Source organism: Oncorhynchus nerka, linkage group LG5 (assembly GCF_034236695.1).
Source record: "Oncorhynchus nerka isolate Pitt River linkage group LG5, Oner_Uvic_2.0, whole genome shotgun sequence".
NCBI classification, from domain to species: Eukaryota; Metazoa; Chordata; class Actinopteri; order Salmoniformes; family Salmonidae; genus Oncorhynchus; species Oncorhynchus nerka.
The window spans coordinates 31,408,613-31,427,176 of record NC_088400.1 but is presented as its reverse complement, the minus strand read 5'-3'; the positions used below and the strand labels follow the sequence as shown (position 1 = coordinate 31,427,176).

Here is an 18,564-nt window from a genome sequence, read left to right as displayed (position 1 = left end):
CCATGGAGCACAAGATCAAAGATTGTTCCAGCCGTCTCATCGTAACTCCTGGCTGGCATTTGAGCAGGCCACATAAATCCGTTTTCATTCAGCACTTGGCTGTGTTGCTGCCTCCAGGCATTATTCACTGGTGTGATTCTGATTGAGCCACTCTCCCTGTATTTTATGTTCTGTCTATCCAGTGTGTGTGTCTCCGCCCCCCAGAAACAGTTGAAGAACAGGTCCAAATCCAGCCTACTGGGGGGGGGCAGCCTCCCCTTGCCTCATCCCTCTCCTTCTCTGTGACACATCTCTAACCTATTATCTATTTTGCCTCACAGGAATCCCTTCCAGGTGGGCTGGACCTGGACAAAGTCTAGGTGTGTGGTTTGGAATCCTTATTTACTAACAGCATTACCCGAATCAATAGTCACTAATGCAAGATTTAATTGTTATTTTATACCGTGACGTCCCAAACTGTGTGCGCCTTTTTAGGAGGGCTCAGAAGGTTCTGAGACGCACTTGTCCTCCACAGAGGAGCTGAAGTGACGACGGCTTGGCTCTGCAGGAATATCGGGCCATGAGCCTTCCATCTGCTCATTATTTATGCATACAGTCAATTGCCTTTCCACATTTACTTTAAAGCAAACACTGAGTTGGTGAGTAATTAGAGAAACACACAGGGTGATGGTTCTGTACTTACCAAACTGAATGTGTATTCTTCACAATAAAGCTATTCTGTTGAGTGGACCAGTCTCTTCCCTTAGAACTGATCAAAATACTGAAGATAAAACATTATTGTTGGTGTGGTTATCAGTAAGAATTATGACATTTTCTAAGTTAACCAATAAAGTTTGTCAACATGGTTCACAGGAGAGGGACAAAGTTGGTCTGGGGAGAAGTGTGATTTTTATTAGTCTCAGCGCTGTGTGTACGTACAGTGGGGTCTAAAATTGACGCCCTTGATAAAGATAAGCAATAATGACTACATTTGCCCTCAGAACAGCCGAGGTATGGACTCTTCAAGGTCTCGAAAGAATTCCACACGGATGCTGGCCATGTTGACTCCAATGCTTCCCACAGTTGTGATGTGTTGGCAAATTCAGTGTGGCGAAACCCAGCAGCGTTGCAATTCCTAATGCGCCTGACACCTACTACCACACCACCAACACCTACTAGTTCAAAGACACAGACATGTTTTGTCTTGCCCATTCACTCTTTGAATGGAACACACACACAAACCATGTTGCAATTGTCTCAACGCTAAAAAATAAATAAATCTTTAACCGGTTTCCTCGCCTTCATCTAAATGAATTTGAAGTGGATTTAACAAGTGACTTCAGTAAGGGATCATAGCTTTCACCTGGATTCAAATCCAAAATTAGTTGTTACATGCGTCCAATGCAACAGGTACAGTGAAACGCTTACTTTCAAGCCCTTAACCAACAATTGCAGATTTATTTTTAAAGAAAATATTTAAACTGCAGTAAGTAAAGTAACAAAAAATGAGTAGCCCCTGTACATAGCCTCATTTTGTTGTTACTTTTCTTACTGCAGTTATTTAAAAATATGTTCTTTATAAAAAATAAAACATTGGTTAATGTAAGTAAGCATTTCACTGTAAGGTCTGCACCTGTGGTATTCGACGCATGTGACGAAATTGGATTTGAATCCAGGTGAAAGCTATGATTCCTTATGTACAGGGGCTACTGGTATGTATGTACAGGTTAGTCAAGGTAATCTGTAGGTAGGGGTAAAGTGACTGCATAGATCATTAACAGCAAGTAGCAGCAGTGTTAAGGGGGCCAATGGAAATAGTCTGGTCAGCCATTTGATGAACTGTTTAGCAGTCAAATGGCTTGGGGGTAGAAGCTGTTAAGGAGCCTTTTGGACATAGGGTTGGCGATCCGGTACCGCTGGCCGTGCAGTAGAAGAGAACGTCTTTGACTAAGGTGGCTGGAGTCTTTGACAATTTTTAGGGCATTCCTCTGACATCGCCTGGTATAGAAGTCCTGGATGGCAGGAAGTTTGGCCCCAGTAATGTACTGGGCTGTAAGCACTACCCACTGTCACGCCTTGCGGTCAGATGCCGAGCAGTTGCCATACCAAGCGGTGATGCAATCAATGGTGCATCAGCGTGGCAGATGTGTTGTTGCCCACCCTCACCACCTGTGGTTGGCCCATCAGGAAGTCCAGGATCCAGTTGCAGAGGGAGATGTTTAGTCCCAGGGTCCTTAGCTTAGTGCTGCACCTTGAGGGCACTATGGTGTTGAAAGCTGCACTGTAGTCAACATCATTCTCACAATAGGTGTTCTTCTTGTCCAAGTGGGAAAGGGCAGTGTGAGTGTAATGCAGATTGGGTCATCTGTGGATCTGTTTGGGAGGTATAGAAATTGTAGTGGGTCTAGGGTTTCTGGGAGGATGGTGTTGATGTGAGCCATGACCAGCCTTTTCAAAGCACTTCATGGCTACATACGTGAGTGCTGCGGGGGTGGTAGTCATTTAGGCAGGTTACTTTGGAGATCTTGGGCACAGGGACTGTGGTGGTCTGCTTGAGACATGTAGGTATTATAGACTTGGTCAGGAAGCGGTTGAAAATGTCAGTCAAGACACTCGCCAGTTGGTCAGCACATGCTCTGAGTACACTTCTTGGTAATCTATCTGACCCTCTGGCCTTGTGAATGTTGACCTGTTTAAAGGTCTTATGCACATCTGACATAGAGAGCATGATCACACAGTTGTCCAGAACAGCTAGTGCTCTCATGCATGGTTCAGTGTTGCTTGCCTCGAAGCAAGCATAGAAGGCATTTACCTCTTCTGGTAGGCTTGCATAGGGTCACTGGGGAGCTCGCGTCTGGGTTTCCCTTTTAATGCTGCTTCTGGGTGAGCATTCTCTTGTTTGCTTATGGCCTTTACAGCTTGTTGAGTGTGGTCTTAGTACCTGAATTGGTTTGTGGTGGTAAATGGAGAGCTACAGAAAATATAGTAAAACTCTCTTGGTAAATAGTATGGTCTGCAGCTTATCATTAGGTATTCTACCTCAGGTGAGCAAAACCTTGAGACTTCCTTAATATTAGAGTTCACACACCAGCTGTTGTTGACAAATAGACATAGACCACCATCGCTTGTCTTACCGGATGTAGCTGTTCTGTGTTGCCGACGCACAGAAGACCCAGCCAACTGTGTATATTATCCATGTCCTCGTTCAGCCACAACTCAGTGAAACACAAGATATTACAGTTTTTAATGTCCCATTGGTAGGATAGTCACGAACGGAGCTCATGCAGTTTATTCTCCAGTGGTCACCAGTATGACAGATTATCCACTTTCAGATTAATTTCACCAGGTCAGTCTGTCATGGAAAGAGCTTGTTCTGTACCAATACAATTACTCAGAGAAAAGGATTTTATCAAAGGTAGGTGTCAAAATTGAAACCCCTAAACATTCTTATAAAAAAGTAGTCCAACGTTTAGTATTTGTTCCCATATTCCTTGCATGCAATGACAACATCAAGTTTGTGACTTGACAAACTTGTTGGATGCATTTGCAGTTTATTTCAGATTTTTTCCCCACATATAAATGAATGGTAAATAATGTCATTTTGGAGTACCTTTTACTGTAAATGCTCTCACCACTACCAATAACAGGGGAGGTTAGCATGTCTTGGGTATGATCTTTGACCCTCTAACTTGCTTACACATTATTATTCATGGTTAATTCAGGATGATCCATAATCATGGTAGCATGCACATTAATGTAGAAGTGTTTAGAAACATTCTTATTTACAATAAAAAGGGACTCCAAAATGACACATTATTTACCATTCATTTATATCAAGCACAAGATTTGAAACGCAATGAAAACGAACTGCAAATGCATCCAACAAGTTTGTAGAGTCACAAGCTTGATGTAGTCATTGCGTGCAAGGAGTACGGGACCAAACACTGAACTTTTGACTAATTGTAAGAATCTTTAGAGGTGTTAATCATTTTGACCCCCCTTATTCTTTGGGAAAAAAGTGTTCTTAAACAAAACCTCTTTCTCTCTGCAACTGTATTAGTAAAACATTTACAAATACAGTACAGCTCAGTATGTTAATTATTTTATACAGTTATTATTGATCTTTATTTAAGGGTGTCAATCATTGCGGACTCCAATGTACTTCCACACTAGGTGTACAGTTGTCATGTTTTCATTTACCTTAAATTGTTGCTATGTCAATTGGCATGTTTCACTGTTCTCTTGGTACTGTTTTCAGTGTTACACTGGCATGTTTGAAGGTAGCAGTAGTTTGGCTGGCATGTGTTATGGCTGGCATGTGTTATGGCTGGCCCACTAGTGCTCTGTGTTGTTTCTCCCCGTGCCACGCTGGGCAGCAGAGACAATGCCCTGGCACTGGCACAGTTTGCCTGAATTAGCAACATTACTCAGGATTTACCTGGTGATCCTGGACCTGCCTCTATCACAGGTTTGTGTATGTGATGGTAAACTCCAGGATTTCTCTCCCACCTGCTAACCTCCATGTTAATCTCTTTTCAATACCAGCTGAAGACCTACAAATATCATGATCCTGTATCTTCCATGGGGGACCTTCCCATCTCCCCTGAGGAGGAATGGAGACACTGTGTCAGTTTCTCTCTTGTTTGTCAGGGGTTATTACTGGCCTGGGTTCAGAAGATGTGGGTGAAAATACTGCTGATATGAAAGTTCTGTGAACAGAGTAATAATTAACATCCGACAACTCCCACTCTCTGGAGGCCTTTACCCTGGGGAACTTACGGGAGGCCCTGAATGTTCTCTGTTTCTCTCTCGCTCGCTTGCTGTGTGTTCAGAAGGTCTTCAGTAAGCCATCTTATTCCATTAAAGCATTCATTCTACAGAGTCTTCTCAGGTCACCAGTGCTGTTTGATGAGAAATACATAATAAGCACTCTAGATTCATAATGTGGAGAGAACCTCACCTTGAATTACCAGACAGATTACAGATTACCAGTCTGTAATGGAGAATTTTTAGAATATTCCACTCTCACCAGTAGGTGTCAGATTTACCCTGCTTTTAGAAGCACATCATTTGAGTTATTAATTAAATATAAAAAATCCTCCTCCCATGCAGTTTCTAATCTACACTCAGAGGGTCTATATTAAATGATGCCCTATTGAACAACCACCTCAGCTCAACCATGACATAAACTAGCATGGTACAACATAACAGCCACTATCCTGAATACCTCGGTTTATGTGATATTAATGTTCTCAATTGTTGTTATTGATTAATGGTGTGAGGCCCAATGATGTGACCAGTTAATCAGTAAGACAAGTGGTGTCCCTTTTTAAACGTTAAACTCAGTCAGCTGGTATATAATACGACTGGTTTTTCATTTTCCTCATGAAGAGTCTTTTCTTTGAGAGTGACTTTAGGTGATACACTTCATCAAAGGAACATTACGCTAAGGGACAAACCAAGGTGAGATCTACTGTAAGATCTATGTAGTGATGCGAGATCTACTTTATAAGATCTATGTAGTGATGCGAGATCTACTTTATAAGATCTATGTAGTGTTGTGAGATCTACTGTAAGATCTATGTAGTGATGCGAGATCTACTTTATAAGATCTATGTAGTGATGTGAGATCTACTTTATAAGATCTATGTAGTGTTGTGAGATCTACTGTAAGATCTATGTAGTGATGCGAGATCTACTTTATAAGATCTATGTAGTGTTGTGAGATCTACTTTATAAGATCTATGTAGTGATGCGAGATCTACTTTATAAGATCTATGTAGTGATGCGAGATCTACTTTATACGGTCTATGTAGTGATGTGAGATCTACTTTATACGGTCTATGTAGTGATGCGAGATCTACTTTATACGGTCTATGTAGTGATGTGAGATCTACTTTATACGGTCTATGTAGTGATGTGAGATCTACTTTATACGGTCTATGTAGTGATGTGAGATCTACCTTATAAGGTCTATGTAGTGATGTGATAGTATGATTTTATGATAAGCCCAAAGGTAAGTCTACAAACTAAGGATAATGATCATCACATTACTTTACCATGGATGCAACCCCTGTGTTTCGAAGCTGTTCAACCTTTATACATAAGACATTACATGAGTTGCATAAACGATTCCATGAGTTGCATAAACGATTCCATTTTGAATGACTAAAATGTAAATGCATAACTCCATTCCAATGAATACATATTGCTTTGTCTTTGGAGAGCTCCCATCCATCAGGATGCTTGCTTAATTATATCCTATTAATAATTGATTCAAGGGATTTGCTGTGCTTCAAGAAACCCTCACAATATTACTCATCTTGAAGAGGTACACCATGTAGATAGGATTAGAAGGCAATCGCACATACTCACACGCACTTACACACGTGCACACACGCGCACGCATACACACACCCAAATTCCTAGCTTGTGACTTTGCAAAAATGTTGGATGCATTTGCAGTTCATTTTGGTTGTGTTTCGGAAGATTCTTTGCCCAATAGAAATGGATGATAAATAATGTATTGTCCTTTTGGAGTAACTTTTAACGTAAAAAATAATATAATATGTTTTGAAACACCTCTACAATAATGTGCATGCCAAGACATGCCAATCTCTCACCTTTACCAATAACAGGAGAGGTTAGCATGTCTTGGGGCTATTATCTTTGACCGTCTGTAACTTTCTCACTCATCATTATTTACAATGAATACAAACCACAAAATAATTCTCATCTTGGAGAGGTACATCATGTAGGTAGAATTAGAAGACACACACACACACACGGACACACACACACCCGCAGTCGCGCAAACACTCGCACACGATCACACACACACACACACACACACACACACACACACACACACACACACACACACACACACACACACACACTCACATAAAGGAATTCAGAGTTGCACTCACTTCTTTCTGTAGATTTATATATTAGCCTGCTGTAACTCTGTTGGTGCCTAGATTCCTCACACACTCAGAAAACAGCTCAACCAGCAAGATGGCACAGAAGTGCTACCGTCACTCTAAAATAAGTACTCAACTCACAGTCACAGAAAAGGTTCTAGGCTTTTAAGAACACATTACCTGTAACAACTCCGCAGGTGTCCCCAATCTGAAAACCTCTAAGCGACAGCTTAGACGTGAAAAAAGCTTTCCCCTACAGAGAGAACAAGACAACTTTGAAGGAAGGGAGTCTGATTTCTGTAGAAAGTGTCGGCCGGCAGTCTGACGACCATAAGCACCGGAAATTTAGAGGGGAAAATTGGGAAAGAGATGTTTCTGAGGACAGTGATGTTACATTTATGTTTCTGAGGAGTGATGTTTCTGAGAACAGAGATGTTTCTGAGAACAGAGATGTTTCTGAGGACAGTGATTTTTCTGAGGACATTTATGTTACATTTATGTTTCTGAGGACAATGATGTTTCTGAGGACAGAGGTGTTCTCTTCATCTGACAAGGCCTTTACTGGTAGGGATGATGTCTACAAGACAAGTTTATCTGAGTACTGCCAGAGAGCAGAGGACTGTTGACCCCTTACATCAAGGACTGCTGTCAGTTAATACAATGTAGTCTTCCTTTGTTCACATTTAATTGGCTGCTATCGCACCTTCTCTTTAGCTAGCTGGTGAAAGGATGAGCACAGTGAAAGCAGAGAGGGTTACGAAAGGTAAGGGCAGTGTTTGTCCCTGTTCCATGTCTCTCTGATATGTAGGTATTGCAGTCTGTCTCAACCTTGGAATTAAAGCTAGTGTTGACTTTTTTCCTCTTATAGCCAGTGACTAAAATTGGCATATTTGCAATAAATGAAGGACTCATCTGGAATTACAGAGGGTTGGCCTTATGGTTTCATTATTTAACTGCTCCCATCTTGAGTTCGAATTGAATGTATGGCAAATAGCGACCATGTCAATAATTTTTTCCCTGCTACCCTTGTCCACAAAAGAGGACCACAATGGCTATAGACAGTTGTTGGTATACAGTACCAGTCAAAAGTTTAGACACACCTACTCATTCCAGGGATTTTCTTAATTTTTTACTATTTTCTACATTGTAGAATAATAGTGAAGACATCAAAACTATGAAATATCACGTATGGAATCATTTAATAACCAAAAAAGTGTTAAATAAATAAAAATGTATTTTAAATGTTAGATTCTCCAAAGTAGCCACCCTTTGCCTTGATGACAGCTTTGCACACTCTTAGCATTCTCTCAACCAGCTTCATGAGGTAGTCACCTGGAATGCAAGTGTGCCTTGTTAAAAGTTCATTTGTGGAATTTCTTTCCTTCTTAATGTGTTTGAGCCAATTAGTTGTGTTGTGACAAGGTAGGGGTGGTATACAGAAGAAAGCCCGATTTGGCAAAAGCCAAGTCCATATTATGGCAAGAAGAGCACAAATAAGCAAAGAGAAACGACAATCCATCATTACTTTAAGACTTGAAAGGACTTGAAAAGACCACCCAGAGTTACCTCTGCTGCAGAGTATATGTTCATGAGAATTACACGCCTCCAGAAATTGCAACACAAATAAATGCTTCACAGAGTTTAAGTAACAGACACATCTCAACCTCAACTGTTCAGAGGAGACTGTGTGAATCAGGCCTTCATGGTCGAATTGCTGCAAAGAAACCACTACTAAAGGACCCAAATAATAAAAAGAGACTTGCTTGGGCCAAGAAACACGAGCAATGGACATTAGACTGGTGGAAATACGTCTTTGGTCTGATGAGTCCAAATTTGAGGTTTTTGGTTCCAACCAAAGTGTCTTTATGATATTCAGAGTAGATGAACGGATGATCTCTGCATGTGTGGTTCCCAACGTGAAGCATGGAGGAAGAGGTGTGATGGTGTGGGGGTGCTTTTCTGGTGACACTGCCAGTGATTTATTTAGAATTCAAGGCACACTTAACCAGCATGGCTACCACAGCATTCTGCAGCGATATGCCATCCCATCTGGTTTGCGCTGAGTGGGACTATCATTTATTTTTCAACAGGACAATGACCCAATACACCTCCAGGCTGTGTAAGGGCTATTTGACCAAGAAGGAGAGTGATGGAGTGCTCCATCAGATGTCCTGGCCTTCACAATCCCCCGTTTACACCCAATTGAGATGATTTGAGATGAGTTTGACCACAGAGTGAAGGAAAAGCAGCCAACATGTGCTCAGCATATGTGGAAACTCCTTCAATACTGTTGGTAAAGCCTTCCAGGTGAAGCTGGTTGAGAGAATGCCAAGAGTGTGCAAAGCTGTCATCAATGCAATGCAAAGGGTTGCTACTTTGAAGAATCTCAAATATAAAATATATTTTGATTTGTTTAACACTTTTTTTGGTTACTACATGATTCCATATGTGTTTTTTCATATGTCTTCACTATTGTTCAACAAAACAGTAAAAATAAAGAAAAACCCTTGAATGAGTAGGTGTCTCCAAACTTTTCACTGGTACTGTGTATATTTGCTGCTGGGTGTAGCATTTTTTTTTTTTTTTTTTTTTAAATGGCCAAATAAAATAAGATACTCTTTCTCTACAGCCCTATACAGTGAAGTCATCATGTCCTCTCGTCTAATCACAATACTTTCATCCAGCGTGGAACCTATGATCAACTACAACGGTAAATTCCAAGAGTGATATTTTATCATATCAAAAAGTGTGCCCAGAGAATTCAAGGCACTTTGTCAATAAATACTTTGTCTTCAACCTCAAATTCAGAATTAATTGTTTGAATCCAGTAAAATGTAAACTGTGGTTTTAGGGGGACGGACCCATGGCGCTCCCGCTTCCCTGCGTCCCAAACATCTCCTGGAGGAGGACAGGGAGTCAGGCCTTGGGTCCACTCTGGACCTCATCAGCAGCTTGGAGGGGTACAGCCAGGAGGATGAACCAACCTCCCCCACCTCCTCCCCCAAACCAAGGGAAGGGAACAGTCCCCCCAAAGAGCAAGGTACAGCACTCTGAAGTTCCAGACACATTTTCCCCCTGCATGCAATTATACTACATTTACATGTGGAAGAGAGTCATTGTGATAACCTATTAGTCAGTCATTTTATTTTATTTTATTAGGCTCCCAATGGGCCCACACCAAAGCTGACAGCTAGTTTTCCTGGGATCTGACACAGTGAATAATACATTACAGACAAAAATACTTTACAATTTACATGCATTAAACATGAAAGGAAAATGTTCCTTTTTTTACAAACACATTTATGTAAATAGTATATTATAGAAGGGTCAAGACACCTTTTTTGTGATTTCATGTTTTTGAGAAACTTATCCAAAACAGCAAATCACTTCCTCATCCTCCTTGTGTACTATGGGCCCCCCGAAAATACATGAATAAAGGCTCCAAAAACACCATCATTCGTCTTTTTAGAAACGGCCAAGCTCTCAGTGAAGTGATCATCCAAATTTTATCCGCAATATTTTATTCCATTTTCTACGACTCAAGCCGTTTCCCCTTTCCAGCTGTTCCATTCTCTGTGTAGCCTGCTGCTACAGGTAACTGCCACAATTGTAATGAATACTCAGGGAGAAAAAGGTGTAGATTCACTCACAGAGCGTGGCAGGTGTTTACTTCGCCTTCACAGAAGGCAGGAATCGTGGTCACAGGCAGGCAATGGTCATACACAGGTGGGCAAACAGGCAGGTGAATCAAAACTAGGACTGAAGACTATAACTGGTTCTCACAAACGAGCTAGGAAAAGGCTTAGTAGAGTCAAAACAAACAATACCTCACAAAGGCACAAACAGAATGAACTGAACTAAATAAGGAGCTGAAGAGACCAGGTGAGTAACTCACACAGGTGAAATCAATGAACAAAAATGAAAGACAGTGCTATGTTCAAGATCACAACAAAACAGAACACAAGATTGACTAAGACAATAAATACAGAACCTTACAAAAATAAAATAAACACCAACATAAAGTGTCTTAATAGGGCGTTGGCCACCATGACTTGCCAGAACGGCTTCAGTGAGTTTTTTCTCTCCTCAATTGTCTAGTGTTGGTGATCGCGTGCCCACTGGAGCCGCTTTCTTCTTGTTTCCAGTTGATACGAGTGGAACCTGGTGTTGTTGTCTGCTGCAATAGCCCATCCGTGACAACGAGTTGTGCGTTCCTAGATGCCATTCTGCACACTACTGTTGTACTGCGCTGTTATTTGTCTGTTTGTGGCCTGCCTGTTAGCTTGCACAATTCCTGCCATTCTCCTTCAACTTCTGAAAAGCCCAGCAGGGCAGCTGTTTCTGAGATACTGGATCCGGCGTGTCTGGCACCAACGATTATACCAAGTCGTTTAGGTCACTCGTTTGGCCATTCTAACGTTCAATCGAACAGTAACTGAATGCCCCGAAGCCGGTCTGCCTGCTTTATATAGCAAGCCCCGGCCATGTGACTCACTTTTGGTACAAGCAATCCATTTTTGTGATAAACTGGCCACTGAGTGTATATACTGTGTATATATGTAAAACTACAACTAAAGTCACAAATGTACACAATTAATTATAAAGAAACGATACAACTAAAGATTACTAATGAGTGTGTGTTAAGAGTGTGTGCGCATCTATCTCTTATATGTACAGTACATGTCAGTACATACACACAAAAATTAGGTCACAATGGGAGAGGCTTTGCTTATTTTGTCATTACGTTGTTGCCTTGTCTTGTCAAAGCGATACTGTTTCTTAACTAGGACAAATGTTGGTTTGATCTTCAGGAAGAAACATTGTAATAATGCATTTGTTCTTTCTATCTTTTTCTTTCTTGTTCTTTCGTTCTCTGGTTGTTTCTCTTGTTTTGATCAGCAGCCACCGCAGAACCTGACATGGAGCTCAGTCCCAACAGAGTCAGAGAACTCTTCATCAACTGCTCCAAGATCCCTCTCCTCCTCCTCCTCCTCTTCTTCTTTGTCTGTTCATTAGACACACTGAGTTCAGCGTTCCAGCTGGCTGGGGGTGAGTAGATTACACTCAACTGTCCCTCCGAGATGAATTAGGTAATGAGGGATTTTATGTCTCACTGTAATTAGGATGTTTTGCACTCTGTCCTGTCCTCTCTGGGTGTGCTTTGTGAGATTAACTGACTCGTGCATTTTGATGACTATGATGAGAAAACCTGTGGAAACCTGTTGAGTCGATGACAATTACTATTGTATAACTAAACATAACTAATAGGATACTATTGGTACAAACTGATTCATGATATGGTACTGTAAACTGTGTGTTTACTCTAACTCTGAACTAGGTGGAAACCCTGTCTATTGTCATGGTGTAGGGGATGTGTTAAGAGCTGTACATCCTGTATGTGTGTGACTGAAGGTAAGGTAGCAGGGGACATCTTCAAAGACAATGCGGTGCTGTCTAACCCAGTAGCAGGGCTGGTGGTGGGGATACTGGTCACTGTATTGGTCCAGAGCTCCTCCACATCCACCTCCATCATCGTCAGCCTCGTCTCCTCAGGATGTGAGTACTTGGAGAGAGAGATTCTGTGTCTGCGTGTGTGTTCGTGCAGGCGTGTGTGTGTGTGTGTGTGTGTGTGTGTGTGTGTGTGTGTGTGTGTGTGTGTGTGTGTGTGTGCCTGCAGTCTTGTGGGTGTGTGCATACATGTTTTTGGGCTTGTGTTGGTCTGCATGAGGGTGAAAACATGGCTTGTAAATCTGAACTGAGTGAATAGGATTAAAGGGACCAGTGAAACAAGATTCTTATGAATTTGAAACAAAGTGGTGGAGCTCTGTCATCATTGTCAGTGCTTAGTTATGTATAACAGTCTCTTGGGGTGGGCTGTCTGCTGCCAATAGGGGTTATCCACAGAGACCTCTCATTCACTGTGTGTATGTGACCAGTGGCTATGGTACATCAGTATGCCAGGACTGTCTCTGTCTCAGCAGCCAATCTCAGACAGGACACCAGGGGAATTATGGGCAATTACAACCGCCCAGCTTCTCTGTGCCTCCTGTCTGTCTGTGAGCTGTATGTATGTGTGAATGCGCAAAGGGTCATCATCTGCATAATAGGCCCCAGCAAAAATAAAACCAGTTCTTCAGTTAAAAACTGAGATGCCTCCACTCACCTGCAAATTACCTTCAGTTTTCCCTCCATTAAAAGCATTTTGAAATAGGAAGGGTCAGGTTTGATAATATTTAAGCCCAAGCATTACCATAATCATGGCACTTTATGCAGTCTTTGAGAAGAAGCCAAAGTCGTTACATAAATAAGGGAGGTTGTGTAACTATGTGTGTCTGTCTGTGTGTCTGTCTGTCTGTTTGTTTGTTTGTTTGTTTCCTTCCTTCCTTCCTTCCTTCCTTCCTTCCTTCCTTCCTTCCTTCCTTCCTTCCTTCCTTCCTTCCTTCCTTCCTTCCTTCCTTCCTTCCTTCCTTCCTTCCTTCCTTCCTTCCTTCCTTCCTTCCTTCCTTCCGACAGTGCTGGAGGTCCGGTCTGCCGTTCCTATCATCATGGGGACCAACATTGGGACATCGGTTACCAACACCATCGTAGCCATGATGCAGGCAGGGGAGAGAAATGACTTCAAACGGTACAAGGGGATGGGAGGAGAGGAGATGGAAGAGGAGAGGAGAGGAGAGAAGCAGTGCAGTGAACTCTATAACTGTACTTCTCTCCAGTACATGTGCTGTAATGTTAACAGTATAACATAATCTAACCATATATAAGCCTATCAACAGCAGCAATGACATGTCTCAAGCCTGTTGACCCCATATCACTAACCTTATTAACCTCTCTGGGATATGTGGGATGCTATCGTCCCACCTAGCCAAACTCCAGGGAAAATGCAGAGCTCCAAATTCAAATAAATTACTATAAAAATCTAACTTTCATGAAATCACACATGCAAGATACCAAATTAAAGCTACATTTGTTTTGAATCCAGCCAACATGTCAGATTTCAAAAAGGCTTTTCGGCGAAAGCAAACAATGTTATTATCTGAGGATAGCACCATAGTAAATAAAGAGAGAAGCATATTTCAACCCTGCAGGCGCGACACAAAAATCAGAAATAAAAATATAATTCATGCATTACCTTTGACGAGCTTCTTTTGTTGGCACTCCAATATGTCCCATAAACATCACAAATGGTCCTTTTGTTCGATTAATTCCGTCGATATATATCCAAAATGTCAATTTATTTGTCGCGTTTGATCCAGAAAAACACCGGTTCCAACTTGCGCAACGTGACTACAAAATATCTCAAAAGTTACCTGTAAACTTTGCCAAAACATTTCAAAGTACTTTTGTAATACAACTTTATGTATTTTTTAACGTAAATAATCGATAAAATTGAAGCCGGGATGATCTGTGTTCAATACAGGAGGAAAACAAACTGTAGCTAGCTTTCTGGTCACACGCTTCTATCTAACAGTACACTTCAAGTTACCCTCGTTCAAGATGGCCGTACTTCTTCATTACACAAAGGAAAAACCCCAACCAATTTCTAAAGACTGTTGACATCCAGTGAAAGCGATAGGAAAGGCAAGAAGGTCCCTTAGAAATCTGGATTTCCAATGAAAAACCATTTAAAAGAGTGACCTCAAAAAAATAAATCTGAATGGTTCGTCCTCTGGGTTTTGCCTGCTAAATAAGTTCAGTTATACTCATAGACATGATTCAAACAGCTTTAGAAACGTCAGAGTGTTTTCTATCCAAATCTACTAATAATATGCATATCTTATCTTCTGGGGATGAGTATCACAATGACCTTTCTGCTCCGAGTTTAAAACACTTTATTGTCCATTTAAAGTGAAATGGACACTTTCACTAAACTAACTTAAATAACTCAGCCACATAACTCAGTCACATAAGTACATGATGAAACAAGTAATGCGTAAGGGCATATTATTAAAAATCATCAGTACAATTACCCATAACACCGCTAAGGTAAATTATTGGAGGAGATCAAACACACAATTAACCAACCCACAACTGGGTTCTGTCTCTGTGTTCAGTGCGTTTGCTGGGGCTACCATCCATGACTGTTTCAACTGGCTGTCTGTGCTGGTGCTGCTGCCGATGGAGGTGGCTACAGGGCTGATGACCCACCTGGCCCACATCGTAGTCACCAGCTTCAACATCCAGACTGGAGAGGACGCCCCTGAGCTACTGAAGGTCATCACTGAACCAGTCACTAAACTCATCATACAGGTATTAACCAGTCATTAAACGTATCATACAGGTGTTAACCAGTCATTAAACTCATCACACAGGTATTAACCAGTCATTAAACTCATCATATAGGTGTTAACCAGTCATTAAACGTATCATACAGGTGTTAACCAGTCATTAAACTCATCACACAGGTATTAACCAGTCATTAAACTCATCATATAGGTGTTAACCAGTCATTAAACGTATCATACAGGTGTTAACCAGTCATTAAACTCATCATACAGGTGCTAACCAGTCATTATAACCAGTCATTAAACTCATCATACAGGTGTTAACCAGTCATTAAACTCATCATACAGGTGTTAACCAGTCATTAAACTCATCATACAGGTATTAACCGGTCATTAAATGTATCATACAGGTGCTAACCAGTCATTAAACTCATCATACAGGTGCTAACCAGTCACTAAACTCATCATACAGGTGTTAACCAGTCATTAAACATATCATACAGGTGTTAACCAGTCATTAAACTCATCATACAGGTGCTAACCAGTCATTAAACTCATCATACAGGTGTTAACCAGTCATTAAACGTATCATACAGGTGTTAACCAGTCATTAAACATGTCATACGTCATACAGGTGCTGACCAGTCATTTAACTCATCATACAGGTGTTAACCAGTCATTAAACTCATCATACAGGTGTTAACCAGTCATTAAACTCATCATACAGGTGTTAACCAGTCATTAAACTCATCATACAGGTATTAACCGGTCATTAAATGTATCATACAGGTGCTAACCAGTCATTAAACTCATCATACAGGTGCTAACCAGTCACTAAACTCATCATACAGGTGTTAACCAGTCATTAAACTCGTCATACAGGTGCTCACCAGTCATTAAACTCATCATACAGGTGTTAACAAGTCATTAAACGTATCATACAGGTGTTAACCAGTCATTAAACTCACCATACAGGTGTTAACCAGTCATTAAACTCATCATACAGGTGTTAACCAGTCATTAAACTCATCATACAGGTATTAACCGGTCATTAAATGTATCATACAGGTGCTAACCAGTCATTAAACTCATCATACAGGTGCTAACCAGTCACTAAACTCATCATACAGGTATTAACCGGTCATTAAATGTATCATACAGGTGCTAACCAGTCATTAAACTCATCATACAGGTGCTGACCAGTCATTAAACTCATCATACAGGTGTTAACCAGTCATTAAACGTATCATACAGGTGTTAACCAGTCATTAAACTCATCATACAGGTGCTAACCAGTCATTAAACTCATCATACATGTGTTAACCAGTCATTAAACGTATCATACAGGTGTTAACCAGTCATTAAACATGTCATACGTTATACAGGTGCTGACCAGTCATTAAACTCATCATACAGGTGTTAACAAGTCATTAAACGTATCATACAGGTGTTAACCAGTCATTAAACTCATCATACAGGTGTTAACCAGTCATTAAACTCATCATACAGGTGTTAACCAGTCATTAAACTCATCATACAGGTATTAACCGGTCATTAAATGTATCATACAGGTGCTAACCAGTCATTAAACTCATCATACAGGTGCTAACCAGTCACTAAACTCATCATACAGGTGTTAACCAGTCATTAAACATATCATACAGGTGTTAACCAGTCATTAAACTCATCATACAGGTGCTAACCAGTCATTAAACTCATCATACAGGTGTTAACCAGTCATTAAACGTATCATACAGGTGTTAACCAGTCATTAAACATGTCATACGTCATACAGGTGCTGACCAGTCATTTAACTCATCATACAGGTGTTAACCAGTCATTAAACTCATCATACAGGTGTTAACCAGTCATTAAACTCATCATACAGGTGTTAACCAGTCATTAAACTCATCATACAGGTATTAACCGGTCATTAAATGTATCATACAGGTGCTAACCAGTCATTAAACTCATCATACAGGTGCTAACCAGTCACTAAACTCATCATACAGGTGTTAACCAGTCATTAAACATATCATACAGGTGCTCACCAGTCATTAAACTCATCATACAGGTGCTAACCAGTCATTAAACTCATCATACAGGTGTTAACCAGTCACTAAACTCATCATACAGGTGTTAACCAGTCATTAAACATATCATACAGGTGTTAACCAGTCATTAAACATATCATACAGGTGTTAACCAGTCATTAAACTCATCATACAGGTGCTCACCAGTCATTAAACTCATCATACAGGTGCTAACCAGTCATTCATTAAACATGTCATACAGGTGCTGACCAGTCATTAAACTCATCATACAGGTGTTAACCAGTCATTCATTAAACATGTCATACAGGTGCTGACCAGTCAATAAACATATCATACAGGTGTTAACCAGTCATTAAACTCATCATACAGGTGTTAACCAGTCATTCATTAAACATGTCATACAGGTGTTAACCAGTCATTAAACTCATCATACAGGTGTTAACCAGTCATTAAACTCATCATACAGGTGTTAACCAGTCATTAAACGTATCATACAGGTGTTAACCAGTCATTAAACTCATCATACAGGTGGTAACCAGTCATTAAACTCATCATACAGGTGTTAACCAGTCATTAAACTCATCTTACAGGTATTAACCAGTCATTAAACTCATCATACAGGTGCTAACCAGTCATTAAACTCATCATACATGTGTTAACCAGTCATTAAACGTATCATACAGGTGTTAACCAGTCATTAAACGTATCATACAGGTGCTAACCAGTCATTAAACGTATCATATAGGTATTAACCAGTCATTAAACTCATCATACAGGTGTTAACCAGTCATTAAACGTATCATACAGGTGTTAACCAGTCATTAAACTCATCACACAGGTATTAACCAGTCATTAAACTCATCATATAGGTGTTAACCAGTCATTAAACGTATCATACAGGTGTTAACCAGTCATTAAACTCATCACACAGGTATTAACCAGTCATTAAACTCATCATATAGGTGTTAACCAGTCATTAAACGTATCATACAGGTGTTAACCAGTCATTAAACTCATCATACAGGTGTTAACCAGTCATTAAACGTATCATACAGGTGTTAACCAGTCATTAAACATGTCATACAGGTGCTGACCAGTCATTAAACTCATCATACAGGTGTTAACCAGTCATTAAACTCATCATACAGGTGTTAACCAGTCATTAAACTCATCATACAGGTGTTAACCAGTCAATAAATGTATCATACAGGTGTTAACCAGTCATTAAACTCATCATACAGGTGTTAACCAGTCATTCATTAAACATGTCATACAGGTGCTGACCAGTCATTAAACTCATCATACAGGTGTTAACCAGTCATTAAACTCATCATACAGGTGTTAACCAGTCATTAAACTCATCATACAGGTGTTAACCAGTCATTA

The 18,564-nt window shown here is 40.5% G+C and overlaps 1 protein-coding gene and 1 long non-coding RNA gene across 4 annotated transcripts in view; both read left to right on the top strand.

The window, feature by feature from the left end:
- The first annotated feature begins 199 nt into the window (after positions 1-199).
- LOC115117741 (uncharacterized) lies at positions 200-727 on the top strand. Its single transcript, XR_003861730.2, has 2 exons — positions 200-359; positions 475-727. It is a non-coding gene; the product is annotated as an uncharacterized LOC115117741 (long non-coding RNA).
- A 4,627-nt stretch (positions 728-5,354) lies between these two features.
- Positions 5,355-18,564, top strand: part of LOC115117739 (sodium-dependent phosphate transport protein 2A-like) — a 33,246-nt gene continuing 20,036 nt past the window's right edge. Inside the window, exons 1-8 of one of the 3 annotated variants that reach the window (XM_029646232.2) lie at positions 5,408-5,442; positions 7,617-7,665; positions 9,532-9,612; positions 9,754-9,942; positions 11,805-11,951; positions 12,315-12,458; positions 13,416-13,527; positions 14,954-15,149. In XM_029646232.2, coding sequence (XP_029502092.1) covers positions 7,632-7,665; positions 9,532-9,612; positions 9,754-9,942; positions 11,805-11,951; positions 12,315-12,458; positions 13,416-13,527; positions 14,954-15,149 — 903 coding nt within the window. In that variant the 5' untranslated portion in view covers positions 5,408-5,442; positions 7,617-7,631. Of the gene's footprint in view, positions 5,443-7,616; positions 7,666-9,531; positions 9,613-9,753; positions 9,943-11,801; positions 11,952-12,314; positions 12,459-13,415; positions 13,528-14,953; positions 15,150-18,564 lie in introns of all 3 variants that reach the window. The other 2 variants (XM_029646231.2, XM_029646233.2) reach the window with 2 other exon arrangements.